The 18,559-nt window shown below is 40.5% G+C and overlaps 1 protein-coding gene across 2 annotated transcripts in view; it reads left to right on the top strand.

Moving 5' to 3' along the window:
- The window catches only part of SGSM1 (small G protein signaling modulator 1), a 113,301-nt gene extending 104,971 nt beyond the window's left edge, over positions 1–8,330 (top strand). For both annotated transcript variants that reach the window (XM_069964108.1, XM_069964109.1), the window contains 4 exons: positions 1,076–1,185; positions 1,647–1,743; positions 4,640–4,807; positions 7,472–8,330. In XM_069964108.1, coding sequence (XP_069820209.1) covers positions 1,076–1,185; positions 1,647–1,743; positions 4,640–4,807; positions 7,472–7,560 — 464 coding nt within the window. In that variant the 3' untranslated portion in view covers positions 7,561–8,330. The remainder of the gene's footprint in view (positions 1–1,075; positions 1,186–1,646; positions 1,744–4,639; positions 4,808–7,471) is intronic.
- The last annotated feature ends 10,229 nt before the right edge of the window (positions 8,331–18,559 follow it).

Here is an 18,559-nt window from a genome sequence, read left to right as displayed (position 1 = left end):
GCCCTATCTTTGCACCACCCCTCCATCCCGCCTCCCCACCCTCTTCATCGTTAGGAATGCCACTGGAACATTTTCTTCATGCTGAACATTGCACAGGTGCCTTAAAGGGGTTATCCAGTGCTACAAAAACATGGACTCGCTTTCTTTCAGAGACAACACGACTCTTGTCTCCACTTCAAGTGCGGTTTGCAATTAAGCTCCTTTCACTTCAATAGAACTGAGCAGAAAATCCCCGCCCAAGCTAGAGACCAGAGTGGGGCTGTCTCTGGAAGAAAGTGGCCATGTTTTTGTAGCGCTGGATAATAGGAGACAATCTGCCTGGAGCATTCCTAATGATGAAGAGGGTGGGGAGGAGGGACAGAGAGGTTGTGCCAGCCTAATGCATGCACGTTTAAAAGTTGTTTTTTAGGACAATAACTGCATCACCTGCCAAACGGACCTCAGGACAGATCTTGTATTAAAAGCAACTATCCGAAGGTATAAGTGGTTTGGGGGGGGGGGGGGGGGGGGGGGGGGTCAGATTGTGGGTACAGAGTCTAAGTTGCCTATTGGCGAACAACCCCTTAAACTCATTTCTGGGGCCATTAAAGGCTAGCCTTGATATTTTTGTTTTTTTAAATAGTTCAAGGCATATATTAGCAAGATATATATCTTGGGGTGATAGTTTTAGTTAAATAAAATTTTCTGATACCAGATAACCCCTTTAAAGCTGGGTTCAACCTATTTGATCTGTTTTTTCAATTTACTTTCATTATTAAAAATAAAATCAAAATGCATCTGTTTTGTTTGTTTTTTTAAGTACACAAAAATGTGTTTAAACACATTTTTTTACAAGTTAAAAAAAAATTATGCATTTTAATCCCTTTTCATATAATGAAGGTCAATGGGTAAACAGATAAATGCATCTGTTTTTTGCCAAAACAGATGAAAAAAAAAACGTACTGTCAACCGAGCTTAATTTCCAGTTTCACCTTTGGACAAAGATGATTACCAAATGGTTCCAATTCAGCTTTGTTATTGTATCATTATGGTTGTTTTGCATAATTATGGGTGTCTTTAAATATCTTCCCCTCAGAGGCTCTGGCGTTCAGCTGCTTTACAGAGCTTATGAAGAGGATGAACCAGAACTTCCCCCATGGAGGTGCTATGGATACACACTTTGCCAATATGCGGTCTCTTATACAGGTAAACAAAAGCTCTTATCTGAAGTTCTATGAAAACAGCAAATCAACTATTCATGTGGCATAGAGTGCATGCAAAATTATTCCGTAAGCTTTTATGCTAAGATTGTGTGTGAAGCCTAAACCTGGTTTGGAAAAAAAAAATCTCTACATAGAATAAGGGATAACAGGCTGATTGCTGGGGGTCGCTCACCATGCCGGTGTGGCCACTGCACCCTGTGCTCCATCTATTATCCATGGGGCCTTCAAAGGTTTCCGAGTTAAGTTCTCTGAAACATTCAGAGGTCCCATAGAGAATGAATGGAACACTGGCTGTGGTGCTGTGCCAGTACAGTTAACGTTCTATTCATTGTGGGGGCGATGGAGCTGTCATGGGCGTCGTATTGGTCATGATTGTTTGGCAAATTACACCAGTATCACACGGATTGATATAATTTGTATATATTTTATTTATTCTTTTATTAGATTTTGGATTCTGAACTCTTTGAACTCATGCACCAAAATGGTGACTATACTCATTTCTACTTCTGTTACCGCTGGTTCCTTCTAGACTTCAAAAGAGGTGAGCAATAATCAGCAATACACAAAAGTATTTGGTGCAAGACATAAACTAATCTTAATGTAAAAAAAGCCTCACTTTTTGCTAAAATTTTTTGCAATTCTCTGCATCCACGCCCTTTAATTTTATAATCAAATTTGCATTGCCTTCATGAAGAAAATAAATGCAGTTTTGGTAATGTACTGGATGTTTTTAAACCAAAAAATAGTCCAATTCTGTACTTGCATTTTCCACCAAACCTTTTTTAATCATGAAGGTACTTAAAAGAAATGTCTTAAGGGCAGTCCACTGATCACACAGGATCCTGCTTCAATCCTGCCTTTATTATTGATCAAAAAATTATTAATTTATACAGAAATAATCCCATGATGTACCTCGTACCTCATGGCGGCGTGAGGGTAGTTCAGAAAGGGGTCATGTTGGGACCCCCCTCTGAACGGCGCCACTCCAGGCTGCTATCTGCAGCCGGGGAGCACCTCTTTTAGCTGACACTGGTCCCGTTTCCGGGACGGCTAATTAAGCATTTAAATGCTCTGCTCCCGGTGTCCCTGGTGTCTAGTGGGACAGATGTCCCCCTGTGATGTCATTGCAGCGAGGAGATCCGTTCTTCTGCCCTGGCCCGGGACTCAGCGTCGCACTGACGCTGATCCCAGCTCGGCAATACATTGTTCTGGTCTATAGCAGGCCAGAGCAATGTATTACTGATCTCATTGATTATTGCTGTGTATATACAAGTCTCCCTTTTTTTTTATTAATAAAAAATCCCCTCCCCTAATAAAAATCCAAATCACCCCCCTTTTTCCCATTTTATAAATAATAAATAAACAAACATATTTGGTATCGCCGCGTGCGTAATCGCCCAAACTATTAAATTATCACATTCCTGATCTTGCACGGCGTAAGTGCAAAAAAATTCCAAAGTGCAAAATTGCGCATTCTTAATGACATCAAATCCAGAAAAAATATAATAAGTCATCATAAAGTTGCATATACGCAAACAAAGGTTTTAATTTTTTAAAAGCCATCAAATAAAACAAGTTACATATCCATAAGAAAGGATAACCGATCCAGCTTGTTCAGTAAAATTTCTGTTTACGCTTTATTAAAGTTCTTTAAGGTTACAAACCCACTTGGCGGGTCTGCAGCGAGTCTCCATGCTGCGTTTTTGCAGCGAGACTTGCTGCAGATCCCGGCCCTATGCTTTTAATGGCAGACAAACACGCAGCAGGGATGTACATCCCTGCTGCGAGTTTGTCTGCAGCCCTCCCCATTAACCCCCCGGCCGCCGGAGCTGATACTTCACCTGATCCCGGCTCCCGCGGTTCCCGATGTCTTCAGCAAGCCGGAGAGGGGACCAGGTGAAGTATATGCTTCAGCCAGCCGTCCGCAGCCCCGGCCGCCCGATCGCCCCCCCCCCCCGCAGCACCGATCGCACGCCCACCCGATCGAGCGGCCGGGGCTGCAGGGGGGCGTGTAAGCGATCGGTGCTGCGGGGGGGCGTGCGATTGGTGCTGCGGGGGGGCGATCGGGCGGCCGGGGCTGCGGGGGGGCGATCGGGCGGCCGGGGCTGCGGGGTGGGCGATCGGGCGGCCGGGGCTGCGGGGTGGGCGATCGGGCGGCCGGGGCTGCGGGGGGGGGGGGGGGGTGGGGGTGCGATCGGGCGGCCGGGGCTGCGGGGGGGCGTGCGATCGGTGCTGCGGGGGGGGGGGGGGCGATCGGGCGGCCGGGGCTGCGGGGGGGGCGATCGGGCGGCCGGGGCTGCGGGCGGCTGGCTGAAGCATATACTTCACCTGGTCCCCTCTCCGGCTTGCTGAAGACATCGGGAGCCGCCGGAGCCGGGATCAGGTGAAGTATCAGCTCCGGCGGCCGGGGGGTTAATGGGACGGGCTGCAGACAAACTCGCAGCAGGGATGTACATCCCTGCTGCGTGTTTGTCTGCCATTAAAAGCATAGGGCCGGGATCTGCAGCGAGTCTCGCTGCAAAAAAGCAGCATGGAGACTCGCTGCAGACCCGCCAAGTGGGTTTGTAACCTAAAAGACAGGACAATTCACACCATGGTGCAATACACTTCTTAGTTTCTGATGACATGTTTCGGACGCATGTGCCCTTGCTCAATGACCACAAGTTCCATATCCTTGTAATTGTACTGATGTGAGGAACATAGATAACATGTCAGTTTTACCATAGGGCGAACGGCGTGAACTTCCTGAAACAAATTCCTTTTTTTTTTTTTTTTTATTTGACAGCGCAAATTATTTTTTTCGGTTTCGCAGCATATTTTGGGAAAATAAACTCTTTCATTACAAAGTACAATTGGTGTCACAAAAAATAAGGGCTCATATGGGTCTCTAGGTGAACAAATGCAAGCGCTATGGCCTTTTAAACATAAAGTGGGAAAAGCAAAAGCGCAAAAACGAAAATTGACTTTGACCTCTCACCCTCTGACCACCTACCTAGTTGGCTGTACCACTAAATAGATAAACAAGTCAGAACATATATCTATACTTGTGTCTGCATTTTCATAAAAAAAAAAAAAAAAAAGTCTTTATTGTGCAATGTGCATACAGCACAGAGAGGTGTTATGGTACTAGAGCCCAGGAAACAATAGACTCCACCTTCTTGACACTATTCATGGCCTGAATAAAAACATAGTTTTATGAAAATAAAAACACAGACACAGGCAACAAAAGTATATTACAAATGCTTTTATTAATATGTATCCAGCTGTGCCACCAGCTCGATACACAGTTAGAGTGACAGATTTGCTTTTAATAGCATTTAATAGAGTGATGATTTAAAGTAACAAATTAGGATTTATAAGTGCAGCGTTATTAATTATGGCAAACAGATCACAGTAATGTATGTGGCTTTCTGTAATCCTATCCATCTATTTCACAGAATTGGTGTACGATGATGTATTCTCAGTATGGGAAACCATCTGGGCTGCTAAGCAGGTGTCATCTTCCCACTTTGTCCTCTTCATTGCCTTGGCACTGGTGGAAGTTTATCGTGATATTATTTTGGAAAATAATATGGACTTCACCGATATAATAAAGTTCTTTAACGGTATGTAGCATGAATTTAATTTACATTAATTTAAATCAAAGTCATTTCAATAGCAGAATATTACAGTCATGTTGCTTTTAAGTTATATTAAGAGATAAAAAAAAAAAAAATTCTCATGGTTGAAGGGACACATTAATGTTTTTGACTAGCCTTGTTTTTTTTATTATTATTATTTTTCTGAAGACATTTCAGATATACCTAAATGTAAATAAAACACAATAGAGAAAAATTCTGTCTTAGGCCACATTCACACATCAGTAATTTCTGTCCGCATTTGAGGACAGACCACGGACCCATTCATTTCAATGGTCCTGTTCACACACCTCTATGCGTTACAGGGTTGTGATACGTGCCCCAAAAAATATCGATAGATCCTAGTAAGGACTGCAATAGCGGCACAGATCACCATTGTGCACGGCTACAGATGCACATCTATAGTGCTGTCCGTAGCCGCAGGCTGCCATACAGACATGTAAATGTAGCCTTAGTTACATAGAAATATATGTTTTTAAAAAATTTTAAAAAAGCCTTAGTAGCAGTGTAAAAAGCATGACGTAAGATCATGTTCACATGAGCAAATTTTAATTTGATGTCGCTTTTGATGCTGTAGTCAGGTCTGATAGAAAAAGGAGAGAGGTATATATGTCACTCCTGGTTTTGGCCTAAAAATAAAAAACAAACATTACTCTTCATGTTGTTTCTATGCGAACAAGTCAGTCCATGGTCTTCATTAAAAGAAAAGATTAGTCTCTTACAGTGACCAGTGACAAATTTATCACAGCATGATTTGCTTGGATCAAAACATGGTTTGCTATCATCCTGTATTCTGTATACCCTTTTCTTGAACACCCCCCCCCCCCCCCATCATTTTTTTGCCCCCTCTTCTCCCTCCCCCTTTCTCTTACTCTTCTTTCTCCTGTCTTTGCCTTTCCTTGTTTCTGTGCATCCATCTCCATTTTGGAGATATGTTTCCCATTCGGGAACACATATGGTTAAAACAGTTATTGAAGGCAGGAGGTAACCCTGCAACATTCCATGCCTATGCAAAGTTTCTTCCTAAAGCATGCCTAGGGCACAGATGCTCTAGGCCATGCCACATTGACTCCCCACCTCACCGCAGAAATCAAACTCCGTTTTCTCCAAAAGACCAACATCAGAGGAAAGGCCAATCCCCGAACCGGGTATGGCGTGGGGGCCTGTACAACGTGGTACCGGCAGTTTGGAGGTGGCTACATGCCATTACAGATTCACTTTTATTACACTTTTGCCAGATGTTGTTGTGTCTTTTCAATAGTTGGTGCACCTACTATGTGCATGTCTTCTACTTTGTAATATGGGTATGGGTGGATTGTTGCTGTACCAACAACTGTTCTTTAAAAATTAAGAATTAAAAAAAAAAAAAAAAAAGAGAAAAGACAAGGTTTGAGTTCTATAGAACCTAAGATTTTCTGCTGTTCGATCAACTCTAAAGAAGACATCAGTGTTAAACATAGTACATGGGGGCCCTGTTACAAGTCTTTGCATTGGTTATGAGGTAGTTCAAGCTATGCATCAATTTGGCTTGTGTAAATGAAATGAGATAAGAATATTGTAATGAGTGGTTAGAAAATTGGCTGTCACCATATATTTGTACCAAGTAAAGCAGATGCATTTCAGCACAGGTTTTTTTCTTATAATCCTAGAACATACAATCATTGCTAGTAAAGAAAATGTATTTCAATTTTTATAAATAGTGTTATAGAATACTGTTTTTTAGCAGAGTCTTTTTTTTTGTGTTAAGAGAAACATCATGCAACAATTATGCAGGCATATTATTATACAATGTGTAATGTTGTTCTAAGGGTATTTTTATGGTTATAAATAATAAGTGGGCCTAAGAAGCCGAAATCTGATTATCGCTTTGTAGACCAGAGTCTTAAGGTATTCAAACTTCGTACAGATGACTTTTCCACATGGGAAATGCCCATCCTAGTCCCTTGAATTGCCAGAGAAGGTGCAACAAGTGGGCATGATCACCATCAGGTGAAACAAGTTACTAGACCGGTGTAGTCCACTGATCTGCTACATTTGATTTGCCTACAATCATATGTGGCAGATTAAAAAAAAAATAACAAAAATTTTATGGCTTAGCTAAGAGTAAAATAGAATGGACATTCTATTAATGAAGCTGTATGGTAAACCATAATATGTAGTTTTTATCAGTACCGTTATGGCATTGACCAGACTCTTTTTTTGATTGCATTTTATAAAAAAATTTGTGATTTATGATGTGACCAAAAACCATAATTCTATTCTTATATTTTAATCGTCTGAAGATTTCAACAAGTTGTGAAACCAAACATTTTTTTTGTTTGAAAAATAATCAAAGGGGAGTTTTGATTGCTCCGCGTTGGCTATTAGCAGCAACCCTCAGCTGGGTATAAAGCAGGCATGGTTGACATTGTCAAAACAAGTACAGTATACTCATCTTGTGTTGTCAGCTGGTTAATATTTTGCTGACAGTGAATGGAAATGTTTCAATTCTGTAGCTGAATCCTGATCTAGTACCTGGAATGCTCCATTACACAATAATTAATCCAGTTATAGATATTTTTTATTATGTTTATGCCAGCAAGTTTGCTTTTAACTATTCATCATTGCATTTCTAATATTTTTAATTTTCAGAGATGGCAGAGAGACACAACATAAAGCATATCCTGAAACTGGCCCGGGATCTTGTGTATAAGGTTCAGACACTCATTGAGAACAAGTAAAGGGGATCTCCAGAGCAAGAAGCACAGCCACCACCACAGCATGAAAACTCCCACTGCCATGGAGCCCCGGAATTCATTTATTCAGCAATGCAATCAAGTCCAAACAGAAGTGAAAGGGTTATACAATATCTTAAAAGGCCAGTTTATTTACTTAAATAAGTGCCAGAAACTGAGCCAGTTCTAGTAGCAGAGGAAACCGCTACTGAAAGAATGGGTTTCCCGTATTTTTTCCTTATTTAGTTTATTTTTTTTTTTCCATTTGGCCTTGTTAGTTTATTGTTAAACCAAAGACCTCAATACAAGGTTGATTTCCTTGCTGACTTTAGAAACCCTTCCTAGATGTTAGGAGTGTGAATGTGCTAGTGATCCTTGTTAAAAATGTAACTTTCATTGGTTTACAGTTAATATCTGGCTCCAGATTTCAGAAGGCCATGTCACAGAACTGTGTATAAAACACACTTTAGCACAAACAGAGGAGGTTATTTCTCCTATCCAATAATGATGCCATTATGAGTTAATCTCATTGTCTGCCAGGACCAGCTGCTTATTACTGTATGCAAATTGCCCAAAGTGGGGCCTGTGTTTTGCCCATCTGGAGGTCCTGCATATACATTTTATTAATAATTTTACTTCCTACTATTTGGCTGCACAGCTTTATCATTGCAGGGATAATTTATAGGCACAATCTATTGGAATATATCAGAGGAAAATTATAAATATATATTGATATGATTTATTTTTATTGATATTGTTTTACAAGGTTTTTATGTTGCTAGGTTTGCAGTATGAGAATGATTGTAGTTATCAAAAACACATGCTTTTACTAATAAGTAGTCAGATACAAAATGTGTTTTTTTTCTTTTGTTTTGTTTTTTAAGACCCTTTTTGCACTGATAGAGTTACACCACCAGCGTCCTATAGATCCCAACAGTAAAGTTACCTTTTCTACAAACATTATAAGGAGATGCATTTTCGCAACAAGGGAGTTCAATGTGCGAGGCTAGTAACATGCAGTGTTATGTTAAGCAGATTAAACCTGAGCCCTTCACGTACAATGCAGGGAGTCAACTGCAGTGTGTTTGAAAGATTTCTCCATTTACACACATTTGACGAGTATGGATGCTAGATAGGGAAACACACAGTGGAAGATTTGTCGAAAAATCTTATAGTGAGAATGTCCTTTCTTGCCCTTAGAAGCCTATAACAGCTCTGCTTTCATTTTACCAGAGCTCATTTTTTTTTTTTTTTCAAGCTGAGCTCTGATTGCTATGAGTAGTGATGAGCAAATTTACAGAACTACCGAAGTGCTTCACCAGGCTTGGCGGTCGGCTTGTCAGCCAGCTGTCTTTGAACTCCACTCTGCTCTGTGCTGCTCTGCTCCAGGTGCCTGGAAAAGCTGCATACAGTCCTAGGATATTTCTCCCAGGCCTGCATCCAGCTTTTCCAGGCACTCTGAGCAGAGCAGCACAGAGCAAAGTTCAAAGACAGACAGCTCATAAGCCAACCTGCCGAGCCTAGCTATGTAAATTTGCTCATCCCTAGCTATAGGCAACAAAGGATGTTCTTACTGTAAATCTGCTTGATAGATATGCTCCATGGTTTTCATTCCACTAAGCCTCCTTTCTTATCTGTATGTTAAACTTCTTACTTGACCTCTTGTCTGAGTGGAAGACCTTACATTGTAAACACTACATATCTGTACTAGTGGCCCAAAGTGTATATCTATAACGTAACCATTCAAACTGAATAGAAGTATGTTAATGGTTGAACATCTGTTAACCCTCTCCCGCCGCTGCCTATGCCTGAGGCTGCAGCAACGTTAATTTATGATCGAGAATAACACAGGCGCAGAAGCTGCACCTGTGTCATCCGCGGCGGGTCCCAGCTATCAGTGATAGCTGGGGACCTGCTGAGAGTTAACCCTATAGATACTGCAGTCAGCATGACCGCAGCATCTATAGGGCTCCAGACAGATAATTCTCCCTCTGTAGAGGGATGGTGTACATTGGGGCTCTGCAAAGTGATCACAGAGCCCCGATGGTAGCCATGGAAACCAGAAGCCTCAGGTTTCCGGTTTCCTGGCTACAGAGGCTGGCGGGAGGAGGGAGGGAAGGTAGGGCGCGCAGCTGTGCGCTCTGCCCCCTTCCCTCTCTCCCCTGCTGCTGTCACAAGATTGTGACAGTGGCAGGGGACAGAGGAGCGGGAGCAGACACAGGGACATCAGCTTATGGGATCATTATGATCCCATAAGCTGATGTTCGAAAACGACCTGGGCATTGGGGAATCAATGAGCCCAGGTCGTGAAAGGGTTAATGAACAATTGTCTGGTGAACAGTCATTCTGCCAGTACAGCCATACACTTTTGAGCCCAGCTGTCAGTCATACAAACTGGCCATATGCATACAGCTATTCAGGGCCAAGTAGAAACAATCTTTTCGGGAGAAGATTCTTTCCTGAACGATTGTGGACTATCACAAAAATTTCAAGCACAGTCAACCTCATTTCAGATGAGTATCAGTCATCAGGGGGCTAAAATGATTGGAAGTTGCTAAATTTAACGTGACAAATGACTGGGTTAAAATAGTTTCTATCAACTTTAACGTCTATGGGTTTCTTTAGAATTATAGTAAAAGGAAATTGGCTACAGTAGGTAGATAATCTTGTGCAATAAATAAACTTACCCTTTAAACTGTACTACCTGGGAATCCTAGCGAATTAGAGAATATTGGCATCACTTTGCATGCCTTAATTTAGTAGCACTCATAATGTGTAATTTTGTGGCAAATTAAACTCTGTAATGGATTCATACAAACAATGAGGCTCATTTATGGAAGCTAGTGCACAAGAAAAGAAGAGGAGTCTATATCAAGTAGGTCAGTGCTTTCATTTTCCAACCCACACTAGAATATAATAGCAGTAATCTGGTTGCTGTCAGCAACAGAACAGCCTTTTTAATGAAGGTACATTATGTACTAAATATCATACCTAGGAGGAAACAACAATTACAGTTCAACACCTTTTCTTTCAATGAGAAAACCAATTATTATATATTGCAGACTTAGAAACATAGATATGGATAAATGTATGAATGTGTGTGTGTGTGTGTATATATATATATGTGTGTGTGTGTGTACATATATATATATATATATATATATATATATATATATATATATATATATTGCTTTGTGATGTAATGCTGTACTACGCAAAGTGCACTTCAGTGTGAAATCATTGTACTGTGGATTTTTGTTTCTTGGTAAATACAGTGTCGGGCATCACTGTTCAGCATGAAAATCTACAAATGTTACTCAGCCTTTCACGTTTGGACTTCCGGCCATATTTAAAGATTGAACCAAGCCTGATAATATCACCTAATTGTCTTAAATTATTATTTTTATGTTTCTACATGGAATGGATACTTAAAAAATTCTTTAACATATCTTAAAGTAGGGGAATCACTACAGTATCTCCATAGAATCTACGTATCAGTGTCAATCATTAGCTAAAGTATTCGGCAGCTTTTATTTAGCACATCCCGAGTATGTTGTACTTTTTTTCTAGAAATCCATTATGGGTGTGGAATTTTGTTTTTAGGAATTTAGAGTCCTATAAGCGAGGCACCTTAGCATTAACAGTGTTAGAAAGTGTTCAATAAAGGCTCCATTAATCTATGATATTACTCTATTACTCTACTAAGTATCCTAGGCTCTTGCTAAGAGTTCCTTTTGTGTCTGCAGATATCAGTGTTTTTAAATAACTTATAAAGATGATGAAAAGTATTTATTTATTCTATTTACTGTACATTCCTGTGTGTCTTTGTAAAAGTCAGTGTGTGAATCATTTTACTAGTAAAGATATCTCTTAAATGTTGCCGACATACCTTGTATATGTGCTCAGAGAATTCTGTTTGCGTGAAGAAGCAACAACACATAGAGTGGCGTTATTTTTTCAAGGATAACTTTTTTGTTTTTATGAATGGTACAGATCATATCACATATACCTAATGTATTGCCTTTATGTACGTGTTAATCATTTTGGGTATTTATTTTGTTGCATCTTAAAAAACTCAGCACAACATGCCCAAAGATGCGTGCCCAAGCTTCAAAGCTGGCTTTTATGAAATTTTGCATCTGATTTTGCTTTAAATCTACAAACACACAAAGTGTCATTCGAGAGCAGGTACCCATTGCATTGCCGGCAACATAGCAGTAGGAATTTCATACCTGTTAATTGATTTTAAATATTTTATCTATATATCTGGATGGCTGCTGTCTTCTATTGGGAGTTTAATCTCCTTGTTCCATGTTCATAATACAAATCTGTGCAAAGTAAATCATACAAATGAATAGTATAAATGCTTCTGGACCTTCTATTCCGCCATTGCCTATTTGCTTTCCTACCAGAAGCCAAAGTGCACCCATCGCACGTGACATGATGCCAAGATTGATGCACAATAGTGATTTTAGCATAGTAATTGTTATTTACTTTCCAGCTTATCAGATCTTATATTGACATCCTCCTGTACAGACCTATTTTTTTCTGCAGATTAAATAGTTAAAGGGGTTTTTCCATTTAAAACTTTCTTGTCCCGGATCCACAGGATAAGGAGGCAAGTATGAGATCACGTGGTGGTCCGACCTGATGTACAGATCGGCCTTCGGCTTCCTTTTTCGGATACAGCCAAAGGTTGGCACGTATTCTCTATGAAGCTGGAAAGAGCCAAGTGCTGTACTCGGCTCTCTCTGACAACTCCATAGAAAATGAATAGAGCTATGGGTCATGTGCCAACCTGGTTGTATTCAAAACAACTGAGTCGGGGAGCTTTGCCATTTACAGTAACTTTCACTTGGCTGGGTGGAGAGCACCTCGCCCAGTGACTGTACAGCAATGAGCAAATGACTATGTAGGCAGCCCCGAGTCATGCAACTATGATCATCATGTCTGTGGGTACATCTGTAGGGATCATCAACGTTACTACACAAAGCCCATTGACCAGACCGGCTGTTTTTTGTTTTGTCTTTTTGTAATCATGGACATTCCCTTTAAGATTAGCATTCCTCCATATAGCATAGAGCAGATCAGGCCTCCCAGGTTTGCTAATAATTAGTTTTTTTTTGTTTTGTTTTGTTTTTTTCATGGATGACATAGCAAAACAATATCAAATTCTTTTTTACCCAGATGATCGAAAGATTATTTTCTAGCTGCTATTGTATTAGGAAACAAATGCTTCTGTTGTATCCAGATTCTCACAGTATATTAATGCTACATAGGCAGATAGACTACTAAAGATACACTAAACATAGGGGTCACAGGTAAACAACACTGAGGGTGTATTTACATGCGCCAGTTTTGCAGCGTTTTTTGCTACTGTGGCTTTTTGTGTGGATTTATAAAGCCAATGTATGTTAATATACTCCGAAGCACTGTTTATGTCTTTAAACCATACATTATGCAAACTTGACAGGTAAATCACCATGAGAGGTCACTGTGTTACTTCGCCTGGAAATGCTGTCTTTGCTTGCGTATTGTAAGGAACATTCATTTAGAATAGTGATCTGACTATTTAACTGGAAAGCACCTATATAATACCTCAGTGGGAGTTTTATCAAGATGCAACAAAAGAAATGCTGCATACTTTCTTGTCATTATTTGTGAAACATTTCAAAGTGGTAATGATTATGTTTTCTGAAGTGTGATGCTTTTAAAGTACATAATAAGAATCTGAATAATCTCATATGGAAATGCCTTCCCTTGTTGAGAGTTCTCTTAATTCTTTTATAGTAGTGTAGTAATATTATTACAAGGAACTTGTTCTCTTGAGTTGTATATGTGAACTGTTACATATTCTTAGTCATATGTCTTTTTTTTTTTTTTTTCTTTTTAAGACATGTTCCCCATGCTGTACACTTGGGCCACATGCACATGCTCCATAGATTACAGATGCTACAAATGTGAAGCTGCGGGACGGCATCTTGATCTCCCGGCATCATGTATCGTTATGACACCGGGATTTCAAGATGCTGTCTTTCATCTTCATGTTCGTAGGACCGTAATCTGCGGAGTGTGCATGTGGCCTTATTCTTGCAAAATGTGTTTTTTTATAATTATTATTTTGTTATACTCCTAAGTCATGTTAGTTACACCAGAACTTTCTACCGTAACTTCACCCAAGGCAGATGTACTACTGAAAATTGTGCAAAAGTTCCATTTATTTGCATGGGGTTAGTAAAAATTCATGTTATGCTGCAAAACGGCTTCCTTCAGATGTTAGGAACAGGTTTTCAGTCTGCAATAAATCAACAGGATGTGAATAGACCACCACTCTTCTTTTGCAGACAAAGTATAACAAAATATAAAAGTACAAATTTTCAATAAGTTTCCAGTCCAGCTTTTCCCAGCACCCGGAGTGGAGCAACACTGAGTTAAAGGGGTAGTGCGGCGCTCAGCAGTTATTCACAGAATAACACACATTACAAAGTTATACAACTTTGTAATGTATGTTATGTCTGTGAATCGCCCCCTTCCCGTGTCCCCCCACCCCCGCACGTGTACCCGGAAGTGTGGTGCGCTATACATACCTGATCCGTGTCGACCGACCCCGTCCGCCATCTTCAAAGACGTCATCTTCGGGAGGCCGGCCGACCCGCTCCTGCTGGCCCCCCTCTGCCGCGTCATCAGCTACTCGGATGCGATTGGCTGAGCAGTTATGCTCAACCAATCGCGGCTGAGCAGCTGTTGACGCTGCAGAGGGGGGCCGGCATGCAGGACGGCTGCAGCGAGTCGGCCGGCCTCCCGAAGATTGCATCGACAGAAGATGGGGGTCGACACGCGTCAGGTATGTATATCGCACCACACTTCGGTGGACACGGGAAGGGGGCGATTCACAGACATAACATACATTACAAAGTTGTATAACTTTGTAATGTGTGTTATTCTGTGAATAATTGCTGAGCGCCACACTACCCCTTTAAAGGTCAGCCGGCTGATGAGCAGATTGCAGAGATAAAGAAGCGCTTTGCTTTTATATTACTGTAAATTCCCTCATCTCTACTTAGAACTTTTCATTGTGCCACTCCTCAGGTTGGTTTCATACTGTGAACCCGGTACATCATAGGCATAAATCAGCATCCTGTCAACAAGAGATGCCAACCTATAGTGCAGTATTTGAAGTGAACCTTATTGCAATGGCTGATTAAACTTGACAGCTGGGAATCCAATTATCAAAGGTATCAGAAGTACAATAAAAAAAGAATGTTTATTCATGCATAATGTAACAAATAACCTTGATGGGCCTTTCTCAAATCAGATTATTGACAACTGGTAATTACTATTCCCCTTGCCAACGGGGTGTGACCTTAGGGTCATTTTAGGCTAGCTTCACACGTGACGTATCCGCAGCGGATTTTACGAAGCGAGTTTGCAGCAAAATCTGCTGTGGATCCTTCCCTGTCACTTCCAATGAGATTACATACTTGCAAAATTGTCATCCTGCTGCAAGTATGTAAAGGCAGCCCCCTTAACCCCCTGCGGCCCGGTACATCTCACTACAGTGTGCTACACATACATTACCGGGTCCACGCTCCAGCTTGCTTTGGGGATTCCCGGCGTCTGGAAATACCGCTCAGCCAATCAGTGGCTGCAGCCGGGCAGAGCACTGATTGGGGGATAAGGGGGCTGCCTTTTACATACTCCCACAAGATGACAATTCCGCTGCGAGTATGTAATCTCATTGAAATTGACAGTGAAGTCCGTTGCGGTCAGTTACGTGTGAAGCTACCCTTAGGGCCTTATTACATGAAAAGATTATCGTTCAAAAAATCGTTAGATCGTTCAGACTTGAACGATAATCGTTTATTTGAAAAGCAGACAACGATTAAACGACCAATGAGAAATCGTTAGTCGTTTAATAGAGTTTGGACCTATTTTTATCGTTGATCGTTCGCATGGAATAAGATGTCGTTCACAGTAGCGGCCGAAGCAATAGTGACGACAGGATGATCGTAAGTAACGATCATCGTTCCGTGTAATTGGGGGATCGATTGCAGGCCGTTCGCAATGGCTGTCATTTGAGATCTTTGCAAAATCGCTTTGTGTAATAGTACCCTTAGATGGCCTGATTTGCGGCTATCTACGGATCAAGATCGGCACTCGTTTGTAGTGCACAACTAATCGAGTGGCCGGTATCCCTGTATTGTTTGCACAGCCATTTAAAACATTACTATCAGCCGCACATCCTTCTGTTCACACAAAGATGTGCGGCCGGTAAACTATCTTTTATAGGACTGCTCAAGCAATTAGATCAGTATGAGTGGACATTTTCCCGCTCCTAGGCTGATTGACACTAACTCTAACCGATATTGGCCGAATAAACATTTGTAGAAAGATTGATATACTTTAAGTTAAATCACTAGTACAATAAATTATTTGATCTTACCACATGTGAATATAGTATACACCATGTTTATGTGTCCTGTGGAAATAATGGCTATAATAATGTAGTTAGCTGTAGTGAAAGTCTTTTTTTCACCAATCAAAAACTATTCTGCAAGCTAAGTTACTCATTGTGCCATAATGTTAGGTGGGAATATAAACACCCGTAGCTTAGATCTGTAAAGTTGTTCTCGTTATATATTTTGTTCCTTATTTCTTGACTCAACAACGGTGAATGCTTTTTTTATATGATTTTATTCGCATTTTATTTTTCTTATGTAAATTTCTCTGTACTGTTGTTCAGAGAGGCAAATTAAAAATATATTCTGTATGGTATATGTATTTTCAAACAAATAAAACTTTGTTGTTACTAAAGCGGGGTGCTCTTCTTTATTGTGAATGGGTTTTTTTTTCCAATTTTCAGCACTCAATAAATAGACAGCTGGTACTGCTTACCTCTGTTCAATATTACTCGTCACTGCTGTAGATACTCTACACCCACACAGCTCACACTACATGAACCTGTTTTTACAGCTGTCAGATAACTCAATTAACATCTTGGGAGTGGTTGCATTCCATTTTCGACAATGCAGATGACATCTACAGGTGGGGATTTTTACCTGTTTGTTGAAGCAAACTAAGAAACATATTTCCTAATTCATGTTTTAACTTCCTTACAGAATTATACGTAAAGCCTTGTTTTAATTTCAAGATTTGAAAGAATACATAGATTTTGCTCAAAAATAGCACAAACTGCTTGATACATGATGTGAACAAATATACGCCATACGCAAAAACACTTTTTTCCCCCAAAATAATAGCTGAAAAAGAATGATATGCATGTCCCATTGTCTTTACCACTATTTACATGTACACATAAAGGCCCAGATTTATCAATCTGTGTGAAACAAAAAAATAACCAATAAATTTCCACTTGTCCTGCAAATTCTGTTTTGCGGGACAAGTTATACTTTTTAATGTCACCATTTTGGAATACGTATGACTTTTTGATTGCTTTCTTTCCTTTTTTCAAAGACAAATTACTGAAATACACCTTATTTTTTAAGTTGTTTTTGTTTTTATCCCCCAATGCACTGATTTCCCCTCCCATTGGTGACCAGATGAATAATAGTGAGGCTTGTTATCAATGGGAGGTGAAATCGGTTCCCATCTGTGAATAACTTGATTGGGCTCACAATCTTTATTCCAAATTGTTCTATCAATATATTTTTTGGGGTGTAGGAGGAAACCCACGCGAACACAGAAAACACAAACTCCATGCCCTTAAAGGAGAAGTCCAGAGAAATTTTTAATTAAAGTATTGTATGGCCCCCCAAAAGTTATACAAATCACCAGTATACACTTATTATGGGAAATGCACATAAAGTGCTTTTTTCCCTGCACTTTCTACTGCATCAAGGCTTCACTTCATGAACAAAATGGTGATGTCTTGACCCGACTCCCAGGGCTATGCGGGCTGTGGCTGCTGGGGAGAATGATGGAAGGGGGACACTGAGCATTCCCCTGCCATCATCCTCTCCAGCAGCCACAGCCCGCACAGCTCTGGGAGTCGGCTTGTGACATCACCATTTTATTCAGGAAGTGAAGCCTTGATGCAGTAGAAAGTGCAGGGAAAAAAGCACTTTATAAGCATTTCAGGGAAAAAAGCACTTTATAAGCATTTCCCGTAATAAGTGTATATTGGTGATTTGTATAACTTTTGGGAGGCAATACAATACTTTAATAAAAATTTTCTCCAGACTTCTCATTTAAGGCCCTTTTACACTGGCTGATCATCAACCAGTAGTGTATCTAGAAACAATCTTTCAGACAATAATCGACCCAGGTAGAAATGATAGCAGTAAGCCAAGGACCGAGAAAATGCCTGATCCTCGGCTGATCGTATCTTTTGTGCTGCGGGACAATATCTCTTTAATGGCTGCACATCTGTGGGAACAGGTAATGTATGGCTGATAGTGATACATTTAAATTGCCCAGCCGCTTGATTTCCTGTTCCTTTTAAAGGCACTGCAAACGAGTGCCAATCTCACTGATTGGCACTCCTTTGCAGCCGTGGGCGGCTACTGAAAACTGACAGCACTGATATATGTGAGATAGATAGTTATATAGGGCACTCTGTGCTGTCAGTTTCCATTTAAAACATTAGAATTATGGTGCATTTACACAGAGAGATTTATCTGACAGATCTTTAAAGCCAAAGCCAGGGACAGACTATAAACAGAGAACAGGTCATAAAGGAAAGACTGAGAGTTCTCCTCTTTTCAAATCCATTCCTTTCTTTGGCTTCCAAAATCTGTTAGATAAATCTCTCTGTGTAAACACACCCTAAATCTCCTAGGAAAAACAATGGTTATCTGTTGTAGATAGCTGGACATGCTGATGATGGCGGGAAGTGGGATATGCATACTCACAATATTCTATACAACGCAGAGCTGGTATGTTTCACTGATAAGTGGACACATGGGGACCATCCAATAGGATGTAGGATATCACCTGAAAATTGGGAATACACGACCAGGAATCACGGCACTCTATGATATGCAGG

The sequence above is a fragment of the Dendropsophus ebraccatus genome, chromosome 3, assembly GCF_027789765.1.
Source record: "Dendropsophus ebraccatus isolate aDenEbr1 chromosome 3, aDenEbr1.pat, whole genome shotgun sequence".
Classification (NCBI taxonomy): domain Eukaryota; kingdom Metazoa; phylum Chordata; class Amphibia; order Anura; family Hylidae; genus Dendropsophus; species Dendropsophus ebraccatus.
The sequence above is the reverse complement of the archived record's forward strand: the minus strand, read 5'-3'. Positions and strand labels throughout refer to the sequence as shown.